Here is a 21,142-nt window from a genome sequence, read left to right as displayed (position 1 = left end):
GACCACCAGGAGACATAATGTGACTAGGTTTGTCTTAACTTTGGACATTTGAGACATAGAAACCAAGAAGTCCCTTGGTTTCTGGCAGATGCTGTGTGCCTGTTTTTTTCCTCTCTCCTCCTTCCCTTGTTCTTCTCCCTCTAGATTATTTCACTAGGATAATAACCAGTTGACTCCTAGTTTACTTCCACATTTCTTTTACATTTGGTGCCTTTTCCTACTACCTGGGAAGTTAGTTGTGAGATGTTCCAGAATGTGCCACCAATTTAAGGGCCCAGAAAAACTTTTGAGAGTGGTATAAGTCTAAGATCATTTAATTTGTAGTTAGGGAAATTACCCTTTTTTAGGTGCACATGCAAGTAGATTTGGGGTGGAGGGTAGCTTTCTGAAGCTGACAGAAGCAAAGCTGGGAGGAAGAAAAAGAGAAGCAAATTCAAGGTGTTTATTATCACCTTTAAAGCCCTACATGGCATGGGACCGGGTTACCTGAGGGACCATCTCACCACCACTATATCTACCCGTCCCACCCAGTCAGGCAGGGAGGGTATGCTGCGGATCCCATCAATGAAGGAATGTCGACTGGCGGGGTCCAGAAGGAGAGCCTTCTCTGCTGTGGCCCCTGCCCAATGGAATACTCTCCCCCCAGAGGTGAGGCAGGCCTCAACTCTCTTGTCCTTCCAGAAAGCAGTCAAGACCTGGCTCTGCCAACTGGCATGGGGCGAGAAAGGGGGCAACTAACCCTGGGGGTGGCTAGCACCTTGAAGATGCTCCCATAAGTTAACATCTTATCAATCACCAGCATCTTGGAAGATATTATTTGTGTATGTGTTTGGTTTTTTTATTCTATTTTTACTGTATTTTATATTGTTTTATTGTATTTTAATATTTATTGCTGTTTTATTGTGAACCACCCAGTCACTTTTTGTAAGATGGGCGGTATTTAAATTTGAAATATAAATAGATAAAAATAAAATAAAATGTGTAAGAACACTGGGAATAATGGCAGTCCCTTTTGGGGATTCAGGCAAAGAATGGGTTTTAATAAGTGACTTTACAAGTTTACCACAAGTGTAAACTTGAATCAAATACTTGCACAGCTGAAAGGGAGAACAAATGAACTACACTTGTAGTTCATTTGTTCTCCCTTTCAGCTGTGCAAGTATTTGATTCAAAATTCAATACTAAGGCAATTGGAATTGTTGAACTGAACTGGATGCTCTTTTCTGAACTGAATCAACAGTTTAATTTGATTCAGTTCAACAATCTGATTTGGTGACTCAAATAAAATCAAATTGATTTGACTTGTCAAATCAAACCAACAATTAAAACTTGATCAAAAAAGGTGTCCATACCACAGGTATGTGTCTATGTGAAAGACAATATTCCCTGCTTTCCAAGGATTTTATTTTATTTTTATTTTTTACAGTATGAGGAATAATGTAAAAGATATTCTTTATCTAAAAAGAAATGTGAATACCTTTGCAAGCCTTTTACGAAGTTGAGCAGATTATTGATCAGCCAATTAATATTATATTTTATAGATGTGAGTTTTATCACTTTCATACAAGAGGTAAAAATATTTAGCTCAATCTTGCTTTGTGTAATGAATAGCTTCCAGCCAATAATTAAAAGCAGCTTTTCATTCAGTTCTATTAAGAAAAGAAATAAAATTTAACATGTGTGGTAGGCCAACTTCATCTCTGTGTAGAAAATTCAATATCCTTTGCACACATTTGTGGAAAGTTCATAGAACTCAGGGAGACTGAGTATCCAGTGAATAAAATTTGGAAATGTGGGAGATAAATAATGATTCATTGCATGCTAATTTTCATTAGAAAATTAATTTCATAATTTTCATTAATTATAAGATTCATGCTTTCTTCTACTTTCAAGTATGTCTCCATCCTCTTGGTTCTTATGATTAATGCTGTGAAAGGTCTAGAATATTATCTTCATCAGAACATGCGCTGATAAACATGGACTTCTTTTTCCTTTCTTCCTCTTGGTTGGTTACATATTCTCAAGAATATAGTTCTGGCTTAAGCATTGATGAGCAAATGGCAAAGTTAGAATGATTTAGGGCTTAATGTGAATAAAATGAACACCCAGGAAATCATTATATACACTTTTTTTTAATTAAAAGAGTTACCACTATTGCAAATGGGAAGGAACATCTCATTTCTCAAGTGCCAAATTTCTTGTTCCAGGATCAAGATTTTGTCGTAATGTTTTGTTCCAAACTCAGAACACTTGAAACAGAATGCTCCAACTCAGAACATTTTGCCCATTTCTTGAAAAATATTATTAAAAATGGTAACTGCTTCTCCCACTTTGTATATCTTTCATTCTTTCTTCATCCCTTATTCTGCTTTTACAAGTCATGGGAGGGCAAATATTGTACACTAATCATCATCGCTGGAAACATGACTGAAATCTTCATTTTATTTTGAAGTATCTCCAGACATTTCAGAACATTGTACCAGTTGTCCTCATTGAATATGCATACGAGGTGTTTTCTACACCATTTGTCATCGTACTGGTTTTCAGTTAGAGGCTTTATATTATCACATAATCTAGTAGCAATCCATAAGAGAACTGCTCTCTGTCTGTATTTCTAAGCTATAGGATACCTATGTGCAAAATGTTCCATTGTGGAGACCGACCAACTCTACTGCATTGGAAGATATGATACTCTGAAAAGCAAGCAAGCAAACAATCAGTAGATCTGAAGAATTAAATTTGGGTTTTTTTTACCAAAAACAAAAAAAGTTCTCTAGCTTGAGGCATAGAACAAAGGATGCTCTCTGAATGTGTGCACAAATATATTCTCAGAAGGTTACAGAAGCTTCACATAAAAAGGAAAAGGCTCCTGAAAGCATTGGAAATACTTCTAAGGAGACTTGAGTGATATGACTTTTGTCTTGCTTTTTCTCAGTTTCCCTGCCAACATGTCACTGTTTATCTTCAATTATATAGGAAACTTAGCTTCACAGGTAGTACAGTTCACATTAGGATTCCTTGAAAGAAAACAACTGTGTGGTACCTGCAGAATAGTACAGTCTTTTCGAATCGAATGCTTTCCAAGTGTTTTAGAACCGTAATTCAGAATTCCTAGTGAGGTTGTGCAGAAATGAATCCAGGGCTGAATCTGTATCAAGGGCTGTATCCAGAGTTTCAGAAATAGGCCTTCGTGGCCGTCTTTTGTTGTGGATTCAGAAAAAGGAACTCTGCCCTTTTTTTTAAATCTAGCATGGCACAAAACAAATACATAAATGACTATGGCCTTGTTTTATATCAGAAATAGACAGCATTTGCAGGAAAGATAGATGAAATCTGTCATATTTCAGAGAGATCAATTTTGGGTGTTGTTTCTAGAGCTGTACACTTTTAAAAACTTTTTTTTTCTTTTAAACTAAATTCCATAGGTGTTGATACTGGGTTTTCATTAATTTTTATTATTGTTAATATTATTTAAAAGTTCCCATAACTTTTCTTTTGTTAGACAATTCTTGAGCATCCAAAATGTACCCAATAGAAAATAGTTTAGAGGTTAAGTGTGAGTTTATCTCACACTTCACTTATTTCATCTGAAATGTATCAAGAGGGTGTGAATCTGGGTCAGAAAATACGGAGATGTGGATGAGAACCATTCTTGCAGAGATCCAGGGCAAGTTTTACAAAGCTGAGGAAGAGGCGAATAAAAGAAATCATAAATTGCAACAGTAGTTTACTCCAAGGAAGTAATTTAGAAAATGCAAATGTTGTCATGCACTGCATTTGCTGAAGGTAATGATCACTTCGGGAAATTAGGCCTGAATGAACCTCTTTGTGAAGCCTTTGTAGCTTTCATTTGAAAGAAGATTCCCAACTATGCCTTCCTCCCTCCCTGAACAATGTTGGAAACAAGGATGGTTTACTCTGCCTTATGAGAAAACAGAATGTTTGAGATTTCCAAAAGCCTTGGAAAAGCTTGTCTTACCTTTTCTGTTGACATAGTATCCCTGGGAGAACCAGTCTGGTGTAGTGGTTAAGGCACCAGGCTAGAAACTGGGAGACTGTGAGTTCTAGTCCTGCCTGAGACACAAAGCCAGTTGGGTGACCTTAGGCCAGTCCCTCTCTCTCAGCCCTAGCAAGTAGGCAAGGGCAAACCACTTCCGAAATCTGGCCAAGAAAACTGCAGAGACTTGTTCAGGCATTGAAAACTGACTTGAGCAACCCCCCTCAAAAAAAAGCATCTGTGGGGCTGAGGTCCACAGACCTTCCACTGTTGGCTATCCTTGCATTAACCTAATCCCTATGTCCAGAACAAATGTATATGGCTAGCAGTTCACACACACCCAAAAAAATGGTGCTGATGGGGAAGCAGACTGAGATAAAAAAGAGCATTTGTGTCATGGCTTCTGATGTCACAGAGATTCTGCTAATTCCTTAATTCTTAGCAATGAGATATACTTCAGCATAATAGAAAAGAAATAGCAGCAGAAGCCTGAGTGAGTGTTAAATAGAGGTACTGATAATTCATCAGGGAGAGGTAGAGATCTCAAACAAGGGAAAATGGGAATAACAATAAAACATTTCCATACCAGTTTCCACACAATGTGTTTTGCGAAAGCCTCTTAAAATCTTAGTTCTCTAGTTATAATATACACAAGCAAGAGGTGAGGTCCAGGCTGGGATGAAGATTTTTCTCACTTGTCGTTCCTTCAAAGACGGTAGCTCTTGTCAAAGGAAGGATCAGGCTGGGAGGAAGACCAAATGAAGTCTGGGCTGTCAGCCACCATACTGGTTTTTCATGTAATGTAGCAGAAGACATCTGGCAGAAGCTTTTCTTTCCTCTCTTTATATTTTATTTATTAAACATATTTCCATGCTGTAGCAATCCAAAACAAAACCAAAAAAAAAAAAAAAAAACCCTCTTGGCAGCTTACACAGGAGAAATACAAACTAAAATAGATTGGAGTGTTTATGTCAGTTTATTTGGGCAGTTCATCTCTCCTTTTTGATGCTTGCTATTTCTTCCAAGGTTTTGTTATTCAGGAGAAGAATAACTAAGTTTTAATTTAATAAGAAATAATAGAAAATGGAGTCTTATAGCCCTTTCTTACTTTTGCTGACAGAAATTATTGTGAAGAATCCTGAATTAGCTGAGCTTTTGATGGGACTGGAATGGCATATTTACACAATTGTGGAGCTGCATGAAAATGTGTAGTAGACTTCGGAAGCCAGCGTATTTTGCAGCTGTGCCCAGGGTGACTTCTTTGCCTTTCATGAAATAAGAGGGTTCATGTAAAATAAGAATGATAAAGTTCTTAACCTGGATATCGAGTTCTTTGTTCTTAGATTAGGGCAACGTTTGGACAGTGAAGGGTAGCATCTCAGCCCTTGATATTCAGGAGGACCTGAGGAAACCATCTGGGTGATTCTAGGATGTCACTGGAAGAGAAGGAGCCGATATTTTAAGGATACCCCGTCCTTTAAAAGCTTCACACTCCACCCCAAATGCCCAAAACTACATTTTTGAAATTTGGCCATTTTGCATCCAAATTTCTGCAGCACCGTCTGGGGGACTGGAGGCATGAAGATGAGGTGCTGGGCACTTCTGTATCAGCTGTGGGCTGAAGGATGCTTTATATAGAAGAATTTGAGAATGCTGATTGTTCCAACCTACTGAAATTTTGCTTCTGTGCCTTGCCATACTGTAGCATAAAATATTCAGTATATTATAGTTCTCTTTAAATGAGGAATAGTGGATGAATAGTTGCTCCACTAAGAGCAAACTGATATGTGACCTTTGTACAACTCATAAGCACTTTCTGGGACAACCAGATACTGTTTATCATGGGCTTGTTCATCTCCCTTCTTCAGAGTGATAATCTGTTTTGATTTCCCCAGCTGGGAAGGATACATTTTGGAGTGGGTATGAAAGAAGATTATATAGCAATATCCGGATAGGGAATGCCTTTTAAGCCGTGATATTGTACATAGCAAACAAGATCTGTTTTTCCATCAACGACTGAGACCTGTTTTGGCAGTATTCTTCAGATTTTAGGAAGCAGAAGTAGTGATGGAGTAGAAATGTATTTTCCTCCAACTGACATACAATATATTTTGATATAAAATCAAATGCAGAACCTCTCTCTCTTTTGGTAATTATTAATTTTTTAAACAAGAAAGCTAAAAACTTACAAGTACTAATATTTAAGATAAAGGAAGAAAAGAGGAAAGGAAAGAGGAGAGGAGAGGAGAGGAGAGGAGAGGAGAGGAGAGGAGAGGAGAGGAGAGGAGAGGAGAGGAGAGGAGAGAGGGAAGGAAGGAAGGAAGGAAGGAAGGAAGGAAGGAAGGAAGGAAGGAAGGAAGGAAGGAAGGAAGGAAGGAAGGAAGGAAGGAGTATAATGCAGAATATCTCATTCACCTAATGTTTCCATAAATTAGTTTTTGGGATGAACAGCTGATTCTCTCTAGCCTTTCTCTAAACCTTGGAAGGAGATAACATTTTGCCAACCCCTCAAAGTTCTGTTGTGATGATTCCCAGCAAGATGTTGGTCTATCACATCCCCGCAGGGGGTGTTCAGACAGAGACTTATAAACCTACCTGGCGTCGAAAGAAGTCCCATGGAGATTTATTCAAAAATGGATACCGAGTCAAATCTGGGCACAATAACCTTGAAAAGGAAGAGCCACATACTTTTCGACAGACTTTGGTGTCTTGTTCCAGGTTTGGCTTCCACTGGGGTAAGAAACATTCTGCTGGTTGAGTGACTGTCTTCTAAAGCAGTAACTGAGTTGTTCGCAAGGTGAAGCGTTTTCATATATATTGGTAGAAAAGAGCTCCCTCTCCCCTCTTCTTCGTAATGTGTTTCCATTTGTGAAGTTGAAGAAAAAGATTTTATTAGGATTTTTTTTTAATAACAGAAAGGAAAAAGTTTGAGATATTTTAACAAGATTAGACCAATGGTATTTTATTTTAACATTATTTGTCACATCTATCCTTTTCTATTATTCTTTCTTAAAAGAAGCATTATTCTTTTATGGAGAATCATTTAAAAAATTAAATAATACTCCTCTTGAAAAAGGTGTCCATCCTTCTTTCCCTAAATATTTCTCCCCCTGCCCCCTTCCCCCCCCATCCTCTCTCCTTTTGCATTTAATACCAGTTAATCTTAGGCTACACAGAAAGGTAAAACTTTTAAATTATTTTTAACTTAAAAAAAAAACTTGTTAAAATGGATTATTTCATTAAATGTTTTAGTGTTGTCCTTTGCTTCTCTTCATCCTTGAAAGCCAGCATTAATTTTACAGTATTACTGAGTCCTTCCAGTGCCATTAGCCTCAAATCTAAGCAAGGCAATGTTTTCTCCTCCAGCATGCTTCTCTTTGCTTTAATTTCATCTTCATCTCATATCCTTGCTCTTGTCCTCTATACATGGGATTTGTTTGGGATTCTCCCCACCCTCATTTCCAAAATGGTGTGGTTAGGGATGTGCACAGAATTAGAAAAGGGATTTGCTTCCATTCTAGAACTTCTGCCATACCATTTTGGGTCAGACATAGTTGGGCAGAAAGGAAGCCTGAAACACATTTTTTTCTGGATTTTGGATGAAATGAAATCTCAATGAGGCAAGGCGAGCAAAGCTGGTGCACATCTCCCCAGAGCTCCTCTCTCATAGCCCTGCCAGTGTGGCACATTCCATCAGCTTACCTGCCCCTGATCTTCCCAGCTTCCTTTCCCTTTCCTCCCTCCCCTCAGCTGTTTTTGGTGTCCTAGAGTGGCTTATATCATTTCCCCTCCTGCCCCCTCACCGAGGGAAGGAAGAGAAGAGGGAGGGCACTGAGAAAATTAGGGGTAGGCCAGGGCCTCACTGGACAGAGGCTAAGAACATCAAGAAAGATGAGCTGATGGGTTGTGTCACAAGGAAATGACTTGCTATTCCCTTCCTCCCCTCAGCCCTTGTCATCACCATCCTTGGCCTTTTCCCCACTCTTTCCTCTTCCCCAAACCCTTTTTGCCTGGAACAGCCCCATTTCAGTCCATGTTTGGACCAGAATAGCCCCTGTTATTCTGTGCATAGATGAAAATGTGTGAAACATGTGCTTCAGTTTGGGTATGGGCCACCCCAAAACTGTGTTCTGTGCATGGATGGAGTGCTCCATGCACACAGCAATGAATCTTATTTTTTATTACTCTTTCCAAAACTGTTTTGGAAATACCCCTGGGGTATTGAAGGCCTTGTCAGAGATTCATTGAAATGAATGAACAAAATGCGGGTTGTCATTCTTGCTATTAATACCTATTCCTGGACTTCAATCTCCATTAAAAATGGATAATATTACTTTCCATTTTTGCAAGGCTTTTTTCTAGAAATTGATGACACATATGCTCTTCTGTCCCTACCAACTGGAAACACAATATTATTTATCTAAATTATTTTTTAAAAAGGCAAAGGCAGGAGCTGTCCAATTAGTCTGATTATATACTTGGCATCTTCTAGAAAAACTGGAGGACTGGATAGACACATGAATCTCTCTCTTGCTCCCCACCCCACCAGCAAGCAAGCTTTTGCTGAGGTTGCACCACAAAGGAACATTGCAGCTCTTGACAGCCTTGATTAAAAATATTCTGATGGTCATAGCAAACAAGTTTATATTGCCTTTATTTTATGTTGCCTTTATTAAGCTCATATTCAGCTTTTGATTTCCCATAGCTTTGGATGATAGGAAAAGCTTGATATAAGTACAGGTAGTCCTCGACTTATGACCATAACCAGACCAGAACTTCCATCGCTAAGCGATGCAGTCATTAAGTAAGTCAGACCTGATTTTACGACCTTTTTTTGCTGTAGTCGTTAAGTGAATCATGCAGTCATTTAGCAGACCTGGCTTCCCCCATTGACTCTGCTTGTCAGAAGCCCTCTGGGAAGGTCACAAATGGCAATCATGTGATCCCAGGATGCTGCAGCATGTTAGTTGCCAAGCACCTGAATTTTGATCACATGACCACAGGATGCTGCAATGGTCATAACTGCGAGGACCAGTCATCACTTTCTGCAGTGCCAACGTAACTTTGAATGGTCATTAAATGCATGTTCGTAAGTCGAGGACTACCTGTAATATAGTTAAAAAGCTTTTCAGGTTACTGATTGGACCTCACTAAACTTTACAGCTAAGGTAAGAGTATCTCTATAGAAAGTGTCCCTATTTTGAGCTGTCCCTATTTTAAGGGAGGAGTCAAAAAGTGCTGTTCATAGTCTTCCTTGCTATTTAAAATTTGCACTGATTTTATTACATTACTGGAATTTTAATTATTTAATCATGTTTTGTTTTGTTTATATTTTATATATTATTCCTTTAGTTACAATGCACTTTATTATTGCTTCTTATTGTTCCATTTTTTTCACAGTGTAGAAAATCATTTTAGGTTAACTTACCTGTCTTTTGTGGGTATGGGTGTGTTTTAAAAACTTTCCTAGTTTTTATTTTTCATTATTCAGAATTTTAATTTTGTTCCTGCTTATCTGTCTGTCTCTCATTCTCTACATCCTATATTTCATGTCAATATCATTTTTATAAGGGGATGGGTTTTTTTTTTCCTTTATAAAATGTGCTATTTCTTATAAAGTAGTTGGCTACATATTGTGGTTTTTTTTTTTTTAATTCATTTTCTCTTAGAAATTATACCCCACCCAACTTTCCCTATTTGTGTGTCTATGTGTGTGTGTGTGTGTGTGTTTATTTATGTTAAAATGGTAAATGAGATATTGCTTTTAGGATTATAAAATGGCCTTCCCTTCTTAGGGCATTGCCATCTAGAGATAGATACACAAACACACAAGTGAAAGGTATTTTTTAATTAAACAACAAATTTGAATTTTCTAAGGACATGCACTTGAAAACAAAACAATTTGTTCTGGAATATAATTTAGCACAATTATTTGTTTAATCTGTGCTGATTATACTGAAAATAAACTACCTCTTGATCAATAAGGGTTATCATTCTGGTTATTCTACAGAATAACAGCAATTGTGTTCTGCTTGAAGAGTTTAGAGTCCTATTAAGTGTATGGCAGATTCTTGCACTGAACAATTATATCCTGTGATACAGCAATTGGGTTTGACTTCGCATATTTTAAGACAAACTACTTTAGACAGTGAAGGTGATTTCACTGCCACTATTTCATTATTTCCTCAATAAAGAGTGTGTGAGTTGCAAAGAAAAGAGATAAATAAAGAGGGATACAAGTAAGTAGCTACACCTGGTCTCCCCTGAAAACCTAGGAATGTGATAAAACAATGACACAACTACCATGTTGGGAAATGTGTGTGGTTCTTTTTATAACTTTTAATTATGTATTTATGGTTTTAATTTGATGTAAACTGCCCAGAGTCCCCCATTGTGGGGAGATGGGCAGGGACAAGTCTAATAAACAAACAAACAAACAAATATGTATGTATGTATGTCTGTATATATAGCCTCAGACGTGAAGACTTAACTGATGCATAGTGAGAATGGTCTTGCAAGGTACAAAAGCGAAATGCTGACTTTTCTCTATGGCTTCTAAACCTTGCCTTGCCTTGTCAAATTAAGGACTAACTATGTAAAAACAACTGATTTCTACAATGTTAAAAAATGTATAATCATTAGAAAATCCTCTTCGAGTCAGTCTTGACTTCTGATGACTTCATAAACAGGTCTGTCTAATCTTCTTGGCAACAATATGAAGGAGGTTTGCTACCATTTTTTTCCAATGTGTTTTTCAACTTCCTAAACCTATCCTAAGCTTGGCTTAGCTTCCTGGTGGTCTCCCATCCGAGGAGTAATCACATCTGGTCTGAGCCTCCTTATTTCTTGGCCTAGAAAAAGTGCAGCCACCTGCACAAATGCTTGATAATTGCAATTTTTATTACATATTACTACCTATCTATATCCAAAGATCTTAATGTCCCTGATGTCCATGCTGGTGTGGTCACTGACCTTGAGCCGGACATCCTAGAGAGTGAAGTCAAGTGGGCCTTAGGAAGCATTACTAACAACAAAGCTAGTGGAGATGACAGTATTCCAGCTGAGTTATTTAAAATACTAAAAGATGATGCTGTTAAAGTGCTGCACTCAATATGCCAGCAAGTTTGGAAAACGCAACAGTGGCCACGGGATTGGAAAAGGTCAGTTTACGTTCCAATTTCAAAGAAGGGCAATGCCAAAGAATGCTCAAACTACCACACAATTGCGCTCATTTCACATGCTAGCAAGGTTATGCTCAAAATCCTACAAGCTAGGCTTCAGCAGTACGTGAACCGAGAACTACCAGATGTACAAGCTGGGTTTCAAAGAGGCAGAGGAACTAGGGATCAAATTGCCAACATTCGCTGGATCATGGAGAAAGCACGAGAGTTCCAGAAAAACATCTACTTCTGCTTCATTGACTATGCAAAAGCCTTCAATTGTGTGGATCACAGCAAACTCTGGCAAATTCTTAAAGAGATGGGGGTACCAGACCACCTTACCTGTCTCCTGAGAAATCTGTATGCAGGCCAAGAAGCAACTGTTAGAACTGGTCACGGAACAACCGATTGGTTCAAAATAGGGAAAGGTGTACGACAAGGCTGTATGCTGTCACCCTGCTTATTTAACCTATATGCAGAGTACAACATGAAAAATGCCAGGCTGGAAGAATCACAAGCTGGAATTAAGATTGCAGGGAGAAACATCAACAACCTCAGATATGCAGATGATACCACCCTAATGGCAGAAAGTGAAGAAGAACTAAAGAGCCTCTTGATGAGGGTGAAAGAGGAGAGTGCGAAAGCTGGCTTGAAACTCAACATTAAAAAAACGAAAATCATGGCATCTGGACCCATCAATTCCTGGCAAATAGAAGGGGTAGAAATGGAAGCAGTAACAGACTTAATTTATCTGGGCTCCCAGATCACCGCAGACGGAGACTGCAGCCATGAAATTAAAAGACGCTTGCTCCTTGGGAGGAAAGCTATGGCAAACCTAGATAGTATATTAAAAAGCAGAGATGTCACCTTGCCAACAAAGATCCGCATAGTCAAAGCTATGGTTTTTCCAGTAGTAATGTATGGCTGTGATAGCTGGACCATAAAGAAGGCTGAGGGCCAAAGAATTGATCCCTTTGGTGCTGGAGAAGACTCTTAAAAGTCCCCTGGACTGCTAGGAGGTCAAACCAGTCAATCTTAAAGGAAATCAACCCTGATTGCTCATTGGAAGGATTGATAATGAAGCTTAAGCTCAGATACTTTGGTCACCTAATTCCACTCTTTGGAAAAGACCCTGATGCTGGGAAAGATTGAAGGGAAAAGGAGAGGAGGACGGCAGAGGATGAGATGGTTAGATAGCATCACTGAAGCAATGAGCATGAAAATGAGCAAGTGCAGGGAGGCAGTGAAGGACAGGAAGGCCTGACACGAAATGGTTCATGGGGTCACGAAGAGTTGGATACGACTTAACTACTGAACAACAACAACAATCTATATCCATTCTATATATTGCCTTGGCTCCTGGCAACTGCATGGACAAGTCTCTGCAGTTTTCTTGGCAACATTTTTAGAAGTGGTTTGCTCTTGCATTTCTTCCTGGGAAAGAGTTCCAAAATCACCCAGGTGGCTTCATGCCTAAGGCAGGACTAGAACTCAGTCTCCTGGCTCTCATATATTGGGTCGATGGATGGATGGATGGATGGATGGATGGATGGATGGATGGATGGATGGATGGATGGATGGATGGATGGATGGAGGACGGACGGACAGATAGATAGATAGATAGATAGATAGATAGATCTATATACATCCTATATATTTCTACCCTGTTATGTGCATAACTTTACATTATTCCTAATAAACAACTGAATAGAAGCTTGTGCTTTGTTTTTTCTATGGTACAATAAAGTTTTAGTGAAATTGTTATTACCTTGCACTTAAAACTTATGTCACCAATCTCCAACCTTTTTCTCTCTCCCTCTCCAAGGTAATTACTGTAGGATACTAATCTTGATCAGGTTCTTCTCACTCTTTTTCTCCTCCTAGCAATTGCTAGTAATCTGTAGGTCCAGAAAATTTATTGTAAAGCAATATAATTTTGTTTTTAAAATACCTTCTAATTTTTTTTAAAAGAACAGCCTTCTTTATATGTGTGTATTAAGAGAAATCCCCAGGTTTGTATCTAGGAAAACTGTGTTTTCAGTGGCTGACTTCATTTCCAGCTTGATATGAAACTATTATTAATTTTCTAACTGTTCTTTAGATTTTCCTTCTTCTTTTATGTAGGTGTATAATACCTAATAAAACTTTACCCCTGTGAGAAGCTCTGCACCACAAGTATTTCATATCAGTATGAACTGTCCTTAATAAATGAATCCCTTTAATAATTTACGGTGTTTTTCTGACGGATGCAGACATCCATAGGTCTTATGCTGATGCAATTCAGATTTATAAGTTTATAAATAAAACTCTTTATAAAGAGTAATTAAAAAAAAAATAAGACAGGAAACTCATTTTAAAAAATACTAAAGGAAGTTATTAAATTAAATAGATTGGAAAATGGTCACAATTTAAAGAGTTTGCTGTGACAATGCCAAACATTTTACAAAATATTTTACAACCTATAAAAGCGAACCATCGTACACATGTACTTTTTGATTCTTTTGAAGTAAGGTTAACTGCTCTCTTGCCCATAATCACTCCATTTTCAAAGCATATTGTGAGTTTTTAGGAATGTATCTTTAAAATGAAGCTTTTCCCTTTCAAACATGTTATAATGACCATGAATATATTATGTGCCAAGGTACGAAAATCATCAGAATGGAGTAATGTTTCAAAGATGCTTGATATCATTGTAAACTTTGACTTCATAGATTTCATCGAAAGTCATATAGGGATAAAAATAATCTAACTCCCTTTTTTTCTGTTTGAATTACAGGTTTAAGATTTTTGCGAGCTCTTAGGCTGATTCAGTTCTCAGAAATCTTACAGTTTCTGAATATTCTTAAAACAAGGTAAGACATTAATATAGATAGATAAAATTAAGATGGATGCATGGATGGAGAGAGAGAGAGAGAGAGAGAGAGAGAGAGAGGTTTGACCTATATTAAACCTATATCTATCTATTGCATAAAGGCTAATTTCACAGTCCCTTCAGGAATTAAAAGGACAAGATTTAGACAATATGATTAGGTCTCATTTTCAAATATGAGCCAAAATTTTATTTAAATTGCTTTTGCTGCAATGATGAATTAATGATGCTATCCTGTTCAACACTTCTGTCCTAGTAATGGACATTTGATAAAAAAAAAGAAAGAATGTGTGCTTCTTTCTATCCTGTTCAACACTTCTGTCCTAGTAATGGACATTTGATAAAAAAAAAAGCCCTCTTAATTAAATGCATATAGGATTTATATATATCCTTGAAGTAAATCCAACTATTAAATGCACTTGGAGTGTACCTTTTTGCTCCCTTGGTATATCCTGAGATCTTTCATCCAATTTGGCTCCTGTATCCTCTTAATGGCATTCATGGATTAATTGATTGCTGGATGCACCTACAATGGTTGCTCTGGAATAAATCAAACCAAATAAATAAATTGTAGACAAGATTAAAGCAAAGTCAAAAAGCAGGGTGGCATTTCCCATCTTTTTCATTTTGTTTTAAATATTTTGTTGATCCAGTAAATTATATGGCATAGAAGTCCTAAACAGAAACAGCAGATCTTTTCACACACACACATACACACACGCATGTGCAGATATACACACATACCACAGAACATATCTAGAATCCAATGAAGGCTCGAGTGAGAAAGATTGGAAATTGGCAGACGGACTCTGGCTGGAGAGAAGCAAAGTTGATAAGTCAGTTAACTGTTTCCAGATTGCAATGTAATTGTGTGTGTGTGTGTGCGCGTGTGTGTATTTGCATAATATAATCTTATAATATAAGATTGTATCTTATATCTTCTAAGATTACATTATACAAATATTTATTTATTTACTAACTTCAGCTGTGGTGCTGTCCCACTCCAGACCAACTCTGGGTGACTCACAATATGAAACAACTTAAATATAACAAAATAAATAAAAATACAATATGGGAAATAAACAACATGGCAAATCCTGACGCCTACGTCAGAATATATGTCTGTCTGTCTGTCTGTCAGAACAGCCAAGTCTTTAAGGCTTTCCAGAATGCCAACAGGGTGGGAGCCATATGGATCTTGGGGGGACCTCATTCCAGAGGGCATGTGTGGTGACAGAGAAGGTCTGCTTCCTGGGCCCCAAAAAGGTGAAACTGTATTATGGACCACACCCACTCTGTTGACTCTTACCAGCCAGCCAGAAACCACAGGAGAGATATGGCCCCTCAAGTAACCAGGCCCTATCCCACATAGGACTTTATAGCACTTTTACAGCACCTTGAATTACACCTGGAAGCAATCTAGCAACCTGTGCAGCTCATGAAGCAGGGATGTCATGTGCCATGCTTGCACCGCTGTGCTCTGAACCAGTTGAAGCTTCCAAGTAGTTTTCAAGGGCAGCCCCATATAAACCACGTTGCAGTAGTCTAGCTGTGTCATGCCAAAGGCATGAGTGACTGTCTAGAGGGCTGCCCAATTCAGAAAGGGGCACAATGGGTGCACCAAATGAAGTTGTGCAAAATTATATGATTTATGCTCATAGCTGAATACTTTGATTTACAACACTTAAGTTTCATGTATTAGGCATCCATTCTGAAATTTCCAAAGTACTGTTTTTTTTTCTGGTAGAAAGGCTCACTAACCTAAATTTGAGACAATTACTTCTATAAAAGAAGATGAAACAGTGGGGAAAAAAGAAAGTATACATGCAGACAGAAATCTTAATCCCCTCAATAAATGTGTGCGCGTGGTATGCTCGGGTATGGATGGGAATACCTGGACCCACCACAAAAAGAACAATTTGAGTTCTTTTTTATTTGAGTTCATAGCTGTGGATTAGGTTAACATGTTGATTCCCCATCTGTGTGTCCCTGCTGGACCGACCACTCACACAGAGAATCAACAAGTACACAGATATACAAAGAGATGCTCCCCTCTCTGCTTCTAGCCTAGGCAGCAAAAAAGAAATAAATAGCTGCCTTGGAGAAGTGGGTCAAAACTGGATGGTGGTAAGGCAACTAGACAAAAAAAGGAAGAGCAGGGTTGAATCTGTTCCTCTGAAGTCCAACTGGCCCTGTTTTCACTGGTGTCTCCAACTGGTCCTTCTCTTTTGAAGAACACCTCCTCCCTCAATAAGGAGAACTTAAATGACACGGGCCAAAGCTGTTCTCGAAGGTCAGCAAAGTGCTCTGGTTCCTCGGTTCTGTTTGTCCACTTGTCAAAAGCCAGCCTGCAAAACCATGTCATGAAATGCAAGATCATTTCACTATTTTTGTATCATATTCCTGAGTACTATCCCAGCACCTGAAAATACACATGCACATGGAAATACGCTTCTCTATTCCATCATTCTAAAACCACCAGAAAAATGTCCTTTCTTTGATTTTTCTTTCTCCTCTTCTCTCCTTGCTTTAGAGCATGTGAAGAAAACAAGAAATGACAAAGTAGCCAGAGGATTTGCATTGTTGTAACAAGTCAAGATGGTGGCCAACAACTGTATGATCCAAACTTGGCCCCTTTTAAATGGGTGCTTGTCCCCCCGCCGACACCCCTGGGAAGCGTTACTGACAATACTATTTTAGAAAATCAATTATTGCATTCTGCAGATGAAAAGAACTTATTGCTATATGTTCCTCTAAAGAAATGATTACTTTTCTTTAGTAGTTCTTTTGAGATAAAGAAGAATCCATACACGTATAACCATGGTCAGATAATTGACATTTGTCCTGATTATCTTAGGGTATGAGTAAATAGACTAAGGCTGAGGAAGATGGTACTCTTAATAACTGGCTGTTGGCTCATTTGCACATCACTTCTTCTCTTACCAAGTAAGCTTTGCTTCCAAGTATCTACTTGATGGGGTCCTAATAATGCTAAATTCAATTATTTTAGGAAGTGCGTCTGCAGCTACAACTGCAATTTTATTAAAAGTTTTAAAACCAAAGGTAAAAACTAATACAAACTAATATAAAGTAAGGGAGAAAAAAGAAAAAGAAATCAAAGAAAAAACTAAAAGTGCAAGAAAGAAAGAAAAAGAAAAATAGAAAAGAAAGAAAAAAGATACAGAGAAGTGGCTTCTGATCTTTACTGCAGTTATAAGTACAATCATAAATTTACCTCTTTCTCTAAAGTTACATCTCTCTCTTCTTTCTAAAATCTATCCTGTCTACTCATCAGAACCATAAATCATAAGCTCATTTTTTTCCATTTTACACAAAACGTCCATGAGGGGTTTCCAGTCAGCAATAAGCCTAGATATTGTCTTTTCTCTGATCAAGGAAGTCAGTTTAGCCAACTCAGCAAGTTCCATCATCTTTACCAACTGTTCCTCCATTGTGGGTATTGCCAAATCTTTCCATCTTTCTACATACAATAATCTTGCTGCAGTTATCATATACAAAAATAAAGTTCCATGACCTTTTTCCAACTGTTTCTCCATCAGTCCCAAAAGAAAGACCTCTGGTCTCAATTGTATATTAATCTTTAAAATCCTCTGAAGTATGTGTATTTGAATCCTATTTACACATATTTTTCAGGAGGCAGTCTTTTTTTCCCCCTATTCTGACTTGCTACATTTATTTATCCCCTTATTTTGCTTTATCCTTTCCTGAATTAAATGAGGATTCACTAAAACTTCAGGGGGTTAGGCTGGGCTCAAGCAGAATTAGGGACAGCACAGATGTCTCCAACAGCTTAAAGAGCAGGAAAAAAATAATAATAATGGCAACTAATCCGCCTATTTTTAGATTCGGGGCTGAAAAGACAAAAGATAAATCTTCTCCTTTAAAGGCAGGAAGTCATTCTGAATAATCCTGTGTCAGCTAAAAACAGACAAACAAAAAAAGCTATTGAAACAAAAAATCAGTGTCCATTTCAAGATGTCACATTTCTTTTCATGAATCAGGAACAGTAATGATTAGATGAAGATGATGATGGTAATGATGATGACAAAATCATTTTCATGCGTACATGAAATATTTAGAACATCAATATCACAGCATGAGGCAACAATGTTCAGCAGAGAGCATCTTTTCAACAGATGCAAGAGCTGGCCAACAGAACATATTTACACAATGTCATACAATACACTGCTGATTAGTATTAAAGTTAATCTTAAAGATGAAGTGTATGTAATATAGGAAAAATGCCAAAAGGTTTCAAATTGTGAAAGTGTTTTCAGTGCTTGAGAAGACGTGCTTTGCAACTATCAAGTCCCCATAGCACTAATTTCATTTTGGAAGTTGGCTACATTCTCTGGCAAAATACACCACCGACCGCTCTGGGCAGAATCTGGAAAATTTGTCTGCATTTGTGTGTGTGCGGGTGTTGGAAACACCTCCATATGGGCGAGAGTATGAGCTGGTTTGCCATTGCCTTCTTTCACTTTTTCTAACTTCCTGTAAAGACTCCAATCCTAGGACTCTTGATTGTCTCCCATCCAGGTACTAACCAGCTCCAGCCCTGCTCAGCTTTTCAAGGTCAACCGCAGTGTTCTCATCTGCTATAACTTTTTCTACATGGAGAGATCCATGTAGTTTTCTTGGCAATAATACAGAAGTGGTTTCCTGTTGCATCTTTTGGGGATTTTTTTTTTTTTAATTGAATTCCCATCTAGCTTGGGATTTCCTGGTTGTTTCCCATCCAAAAGGTCCAACCCCATTTGGCTTTTTAAGATGAGCCAAGATTGACTTGGTGCTTCCTTTTAGCTGTGGGTGCCAGAAAACACCAAGTAGATCTTTTTCCTAAATATTATGAGCTGTTGTTGTTCATTCATAGACACATTTTTTTCCCACCAGTAAAGCACTCAAGATTTGAGACTTATGACCGGTTCGTTTCTTTACATTTTCAACTGTTTCCTATTTTACATATGTCTTTTGTTTATTGAAAGGGATGTTGAACCTGTTTTGCAGTATGATTCTTTAATGCTGAGAAACTGACCTGTCAGTTGGAGGGATGGGTTTATGGATATTCAGGAAGAAAGGTTTGAAAAAGCTGGGGAATGTTTCAGTAAAACAAACTCTGAGAAGAATTTGTTTGCTTCTCTCCTTTTCTTTCAACCAGTAATTCCATCAAGTTAGTGAATCTGTGCTCAATATTTATTAGCACATGGCTGACAGCAGCTGGATTTATACATTTGGTAAGTATGCCTGGAAAATGCTTATTTGGGAAGCTTTACATTTATTATGAACTAATCTAGCTATAGATAATTGTTTTAAAAAAATGCATTATGGGTTTCTTCCACACTTTTGGTGGTTTAATCTAACGCAGCAAATCTCTTATGTGTTGCTGTTCAGCAAAACGTAATAGGAGCATTTTGAGTTCCTCTGAATATTACTAGGTATAGTTAGTGATAGCATCTTTTCCCTCTCAGGGAGAAATTCGTCTAAGAGGGGAAAAGGAGAAAACAGCATGAAATACCGTGATTTTCTTTGGTGTTCAAAGCCCACAGCTGCTTTGCCTGAAAACAATAACTACTGGAAGAGAAAGCCAGAAGATTTTTGGCTCTGATTTTGTAATTCTGGAGAACTTTGACTGAATTTGACAATAACAACCACAAGCCACTAAGTGGCAGTGTGGTCTTAGAAACAAAAAATAAAATGTGGTATCAGATACAAGACAGCCTCTTATAAAATATCAAGAACTTTATATATTACTATTACTTGCAGTACACACACCCAATGCTCATTTTTCCTGAAAATGAGTGTACAGTGTTGCTTGCTTGAATTAAAGTACATTAACACATCCTGTCCTTCTTTGAGAATTAGGTCCCCTTGCTCACTTCAGCAGCACATATACTAAAATTGGAATGATACAGAGAGGTTTAGGTCCCCAAGGTGCTGTTGAACTACTCTTTGAAAATAGGTCCTGCCAGACTCCTGAATTGGGGAGGATCAATTCATACTTCCTCTACTTGGGGTTGTCTTGAGTGACAGTTATTGCGGTAGCTACTTGCTGCTGTAACAGGGAGGAATTTTGTGACTCCTTGGGGACTGATCGAAAGAGTAGTTTCCACAAAGTTCTATGGACTGGAATACAGGTGTGTCTGAGAGGAGGGGGGAGCACCAGAAAAAGCAAATATGACAGCTATAACCACATGATTGAAGCCCAATTGTGTGGTCATTGACTCCGTCTTGACTTTCTTGACCACCCCTGCTAGAATCCACCACCACACGTAGTCCTAAATGTCAGATATATGTAGACATAGTTGTATATTTCTAATGCATTCATAGTTTATCAGTTATTAGATTTTTATCCTGTGCTCCTAGAAATTTAAGTCGGTTATCATGTTCTTCCCTTATCCTTAGCAATGGTTACTACTTTAGGATTATTCCTAACTTTTTTTCCACAATGGGATTCTGTATTTGGATCACTCCAACTGCTATATAACCTAACTGATTTTATATAAAGAAAATCATTTCTTTACTCCAGTCCACTGAGTTCTTGAGGTTTGGAGCACTCAACATCATAAGAGCTGCATGAAATATTACAAGTATTCCCTTGCTAAAAAGAGAATTTGGCTCTGGCTGTTCAAGGAGATTATATCTGAGTCGGATTTTTTTCCTGCCAAGATATTAGTCATGTACCTTCAGGTTCATGAATGGAAATAAAGTAACTCTTTTGCATTGTAGAATATGAAATATTTATTTGCTGTTATCCTTTTGTTATAGGTGGAGAACTCAGGGGATCCTTGGGAAAACTTCCAAAATAACCAAGCGCTTACATACTGGGAATGTGTTTATTTGCTAATGGTTACTATGTCCACGGTTGGCTATGGAGATGTTTATGCAAAAACAACACTTGGTCGTCTTTTCATGGTTTTCTTCATCCTAGGGGGATTGGTAAAATATTTATGTTATATTCTGCCTTTTTTTTTTAATGTAACAATTATACCCTAATTTACGGCTTCAAAATACATATCCCCTTATTGCATTTTGAAGAGCTATTTACTGAATTAAAATATGACAACAATAGCATACTTAAGGAAATAATGCTTGCAG

General features: G+C 37.9%; 1 protein-coding gene across 4 annotated transcripts in view; it reads left to right on the top strand.

Moving 5' to 3' along the window:
• Positions 1-21,142, top strand: part of KCNMA1 (potassium calcium-activated channel subfamily M alpha 1) — a 523,843-nt gene that overhangs the window by 306,465 nt on the left and 196,236 nt on the right. For all 4 annotated transcript variants that reach the window (XM_088128983.1, XM_088128982.1, XM_088128975.1 and 1 more), the window contains exons 6-8: positions 13,934-14,009; positions 19,206-19,281; positions 20,813-20,983. In XM_088128983.1, the coding sequence (XP_087985109.1) occupies positions 13,934-14,009; positions 19,206-19,281; positions 20,813-20,983 (323 nt within the window). The remainder of the gene's footprint in view (positions 1-13,933; positions 14,010-19,205; positions 19,282-20,812; positions 20,984-21,142) is intronic.

This window comes from Python bivittatus, unplaced genomic scaffold (genome assembly GCF_059951505.1).
Source record: "Python bivittatus isolate LINGU-HERP-01145 unplaced genomic scaffold, Pbiv_v1 ctg000050_np1212, whole genome shotgun sequence".
Taxonomy (NCBI): domain Eukaryota; kingdom Metazoa; phylum Chordata; class Lepidosauria; order Squamata; family Pythonidae; genus Python; species Python bivittatus.
This window is presented reverse-complemented; position numbering and strand designations above follow the sequence as displayed.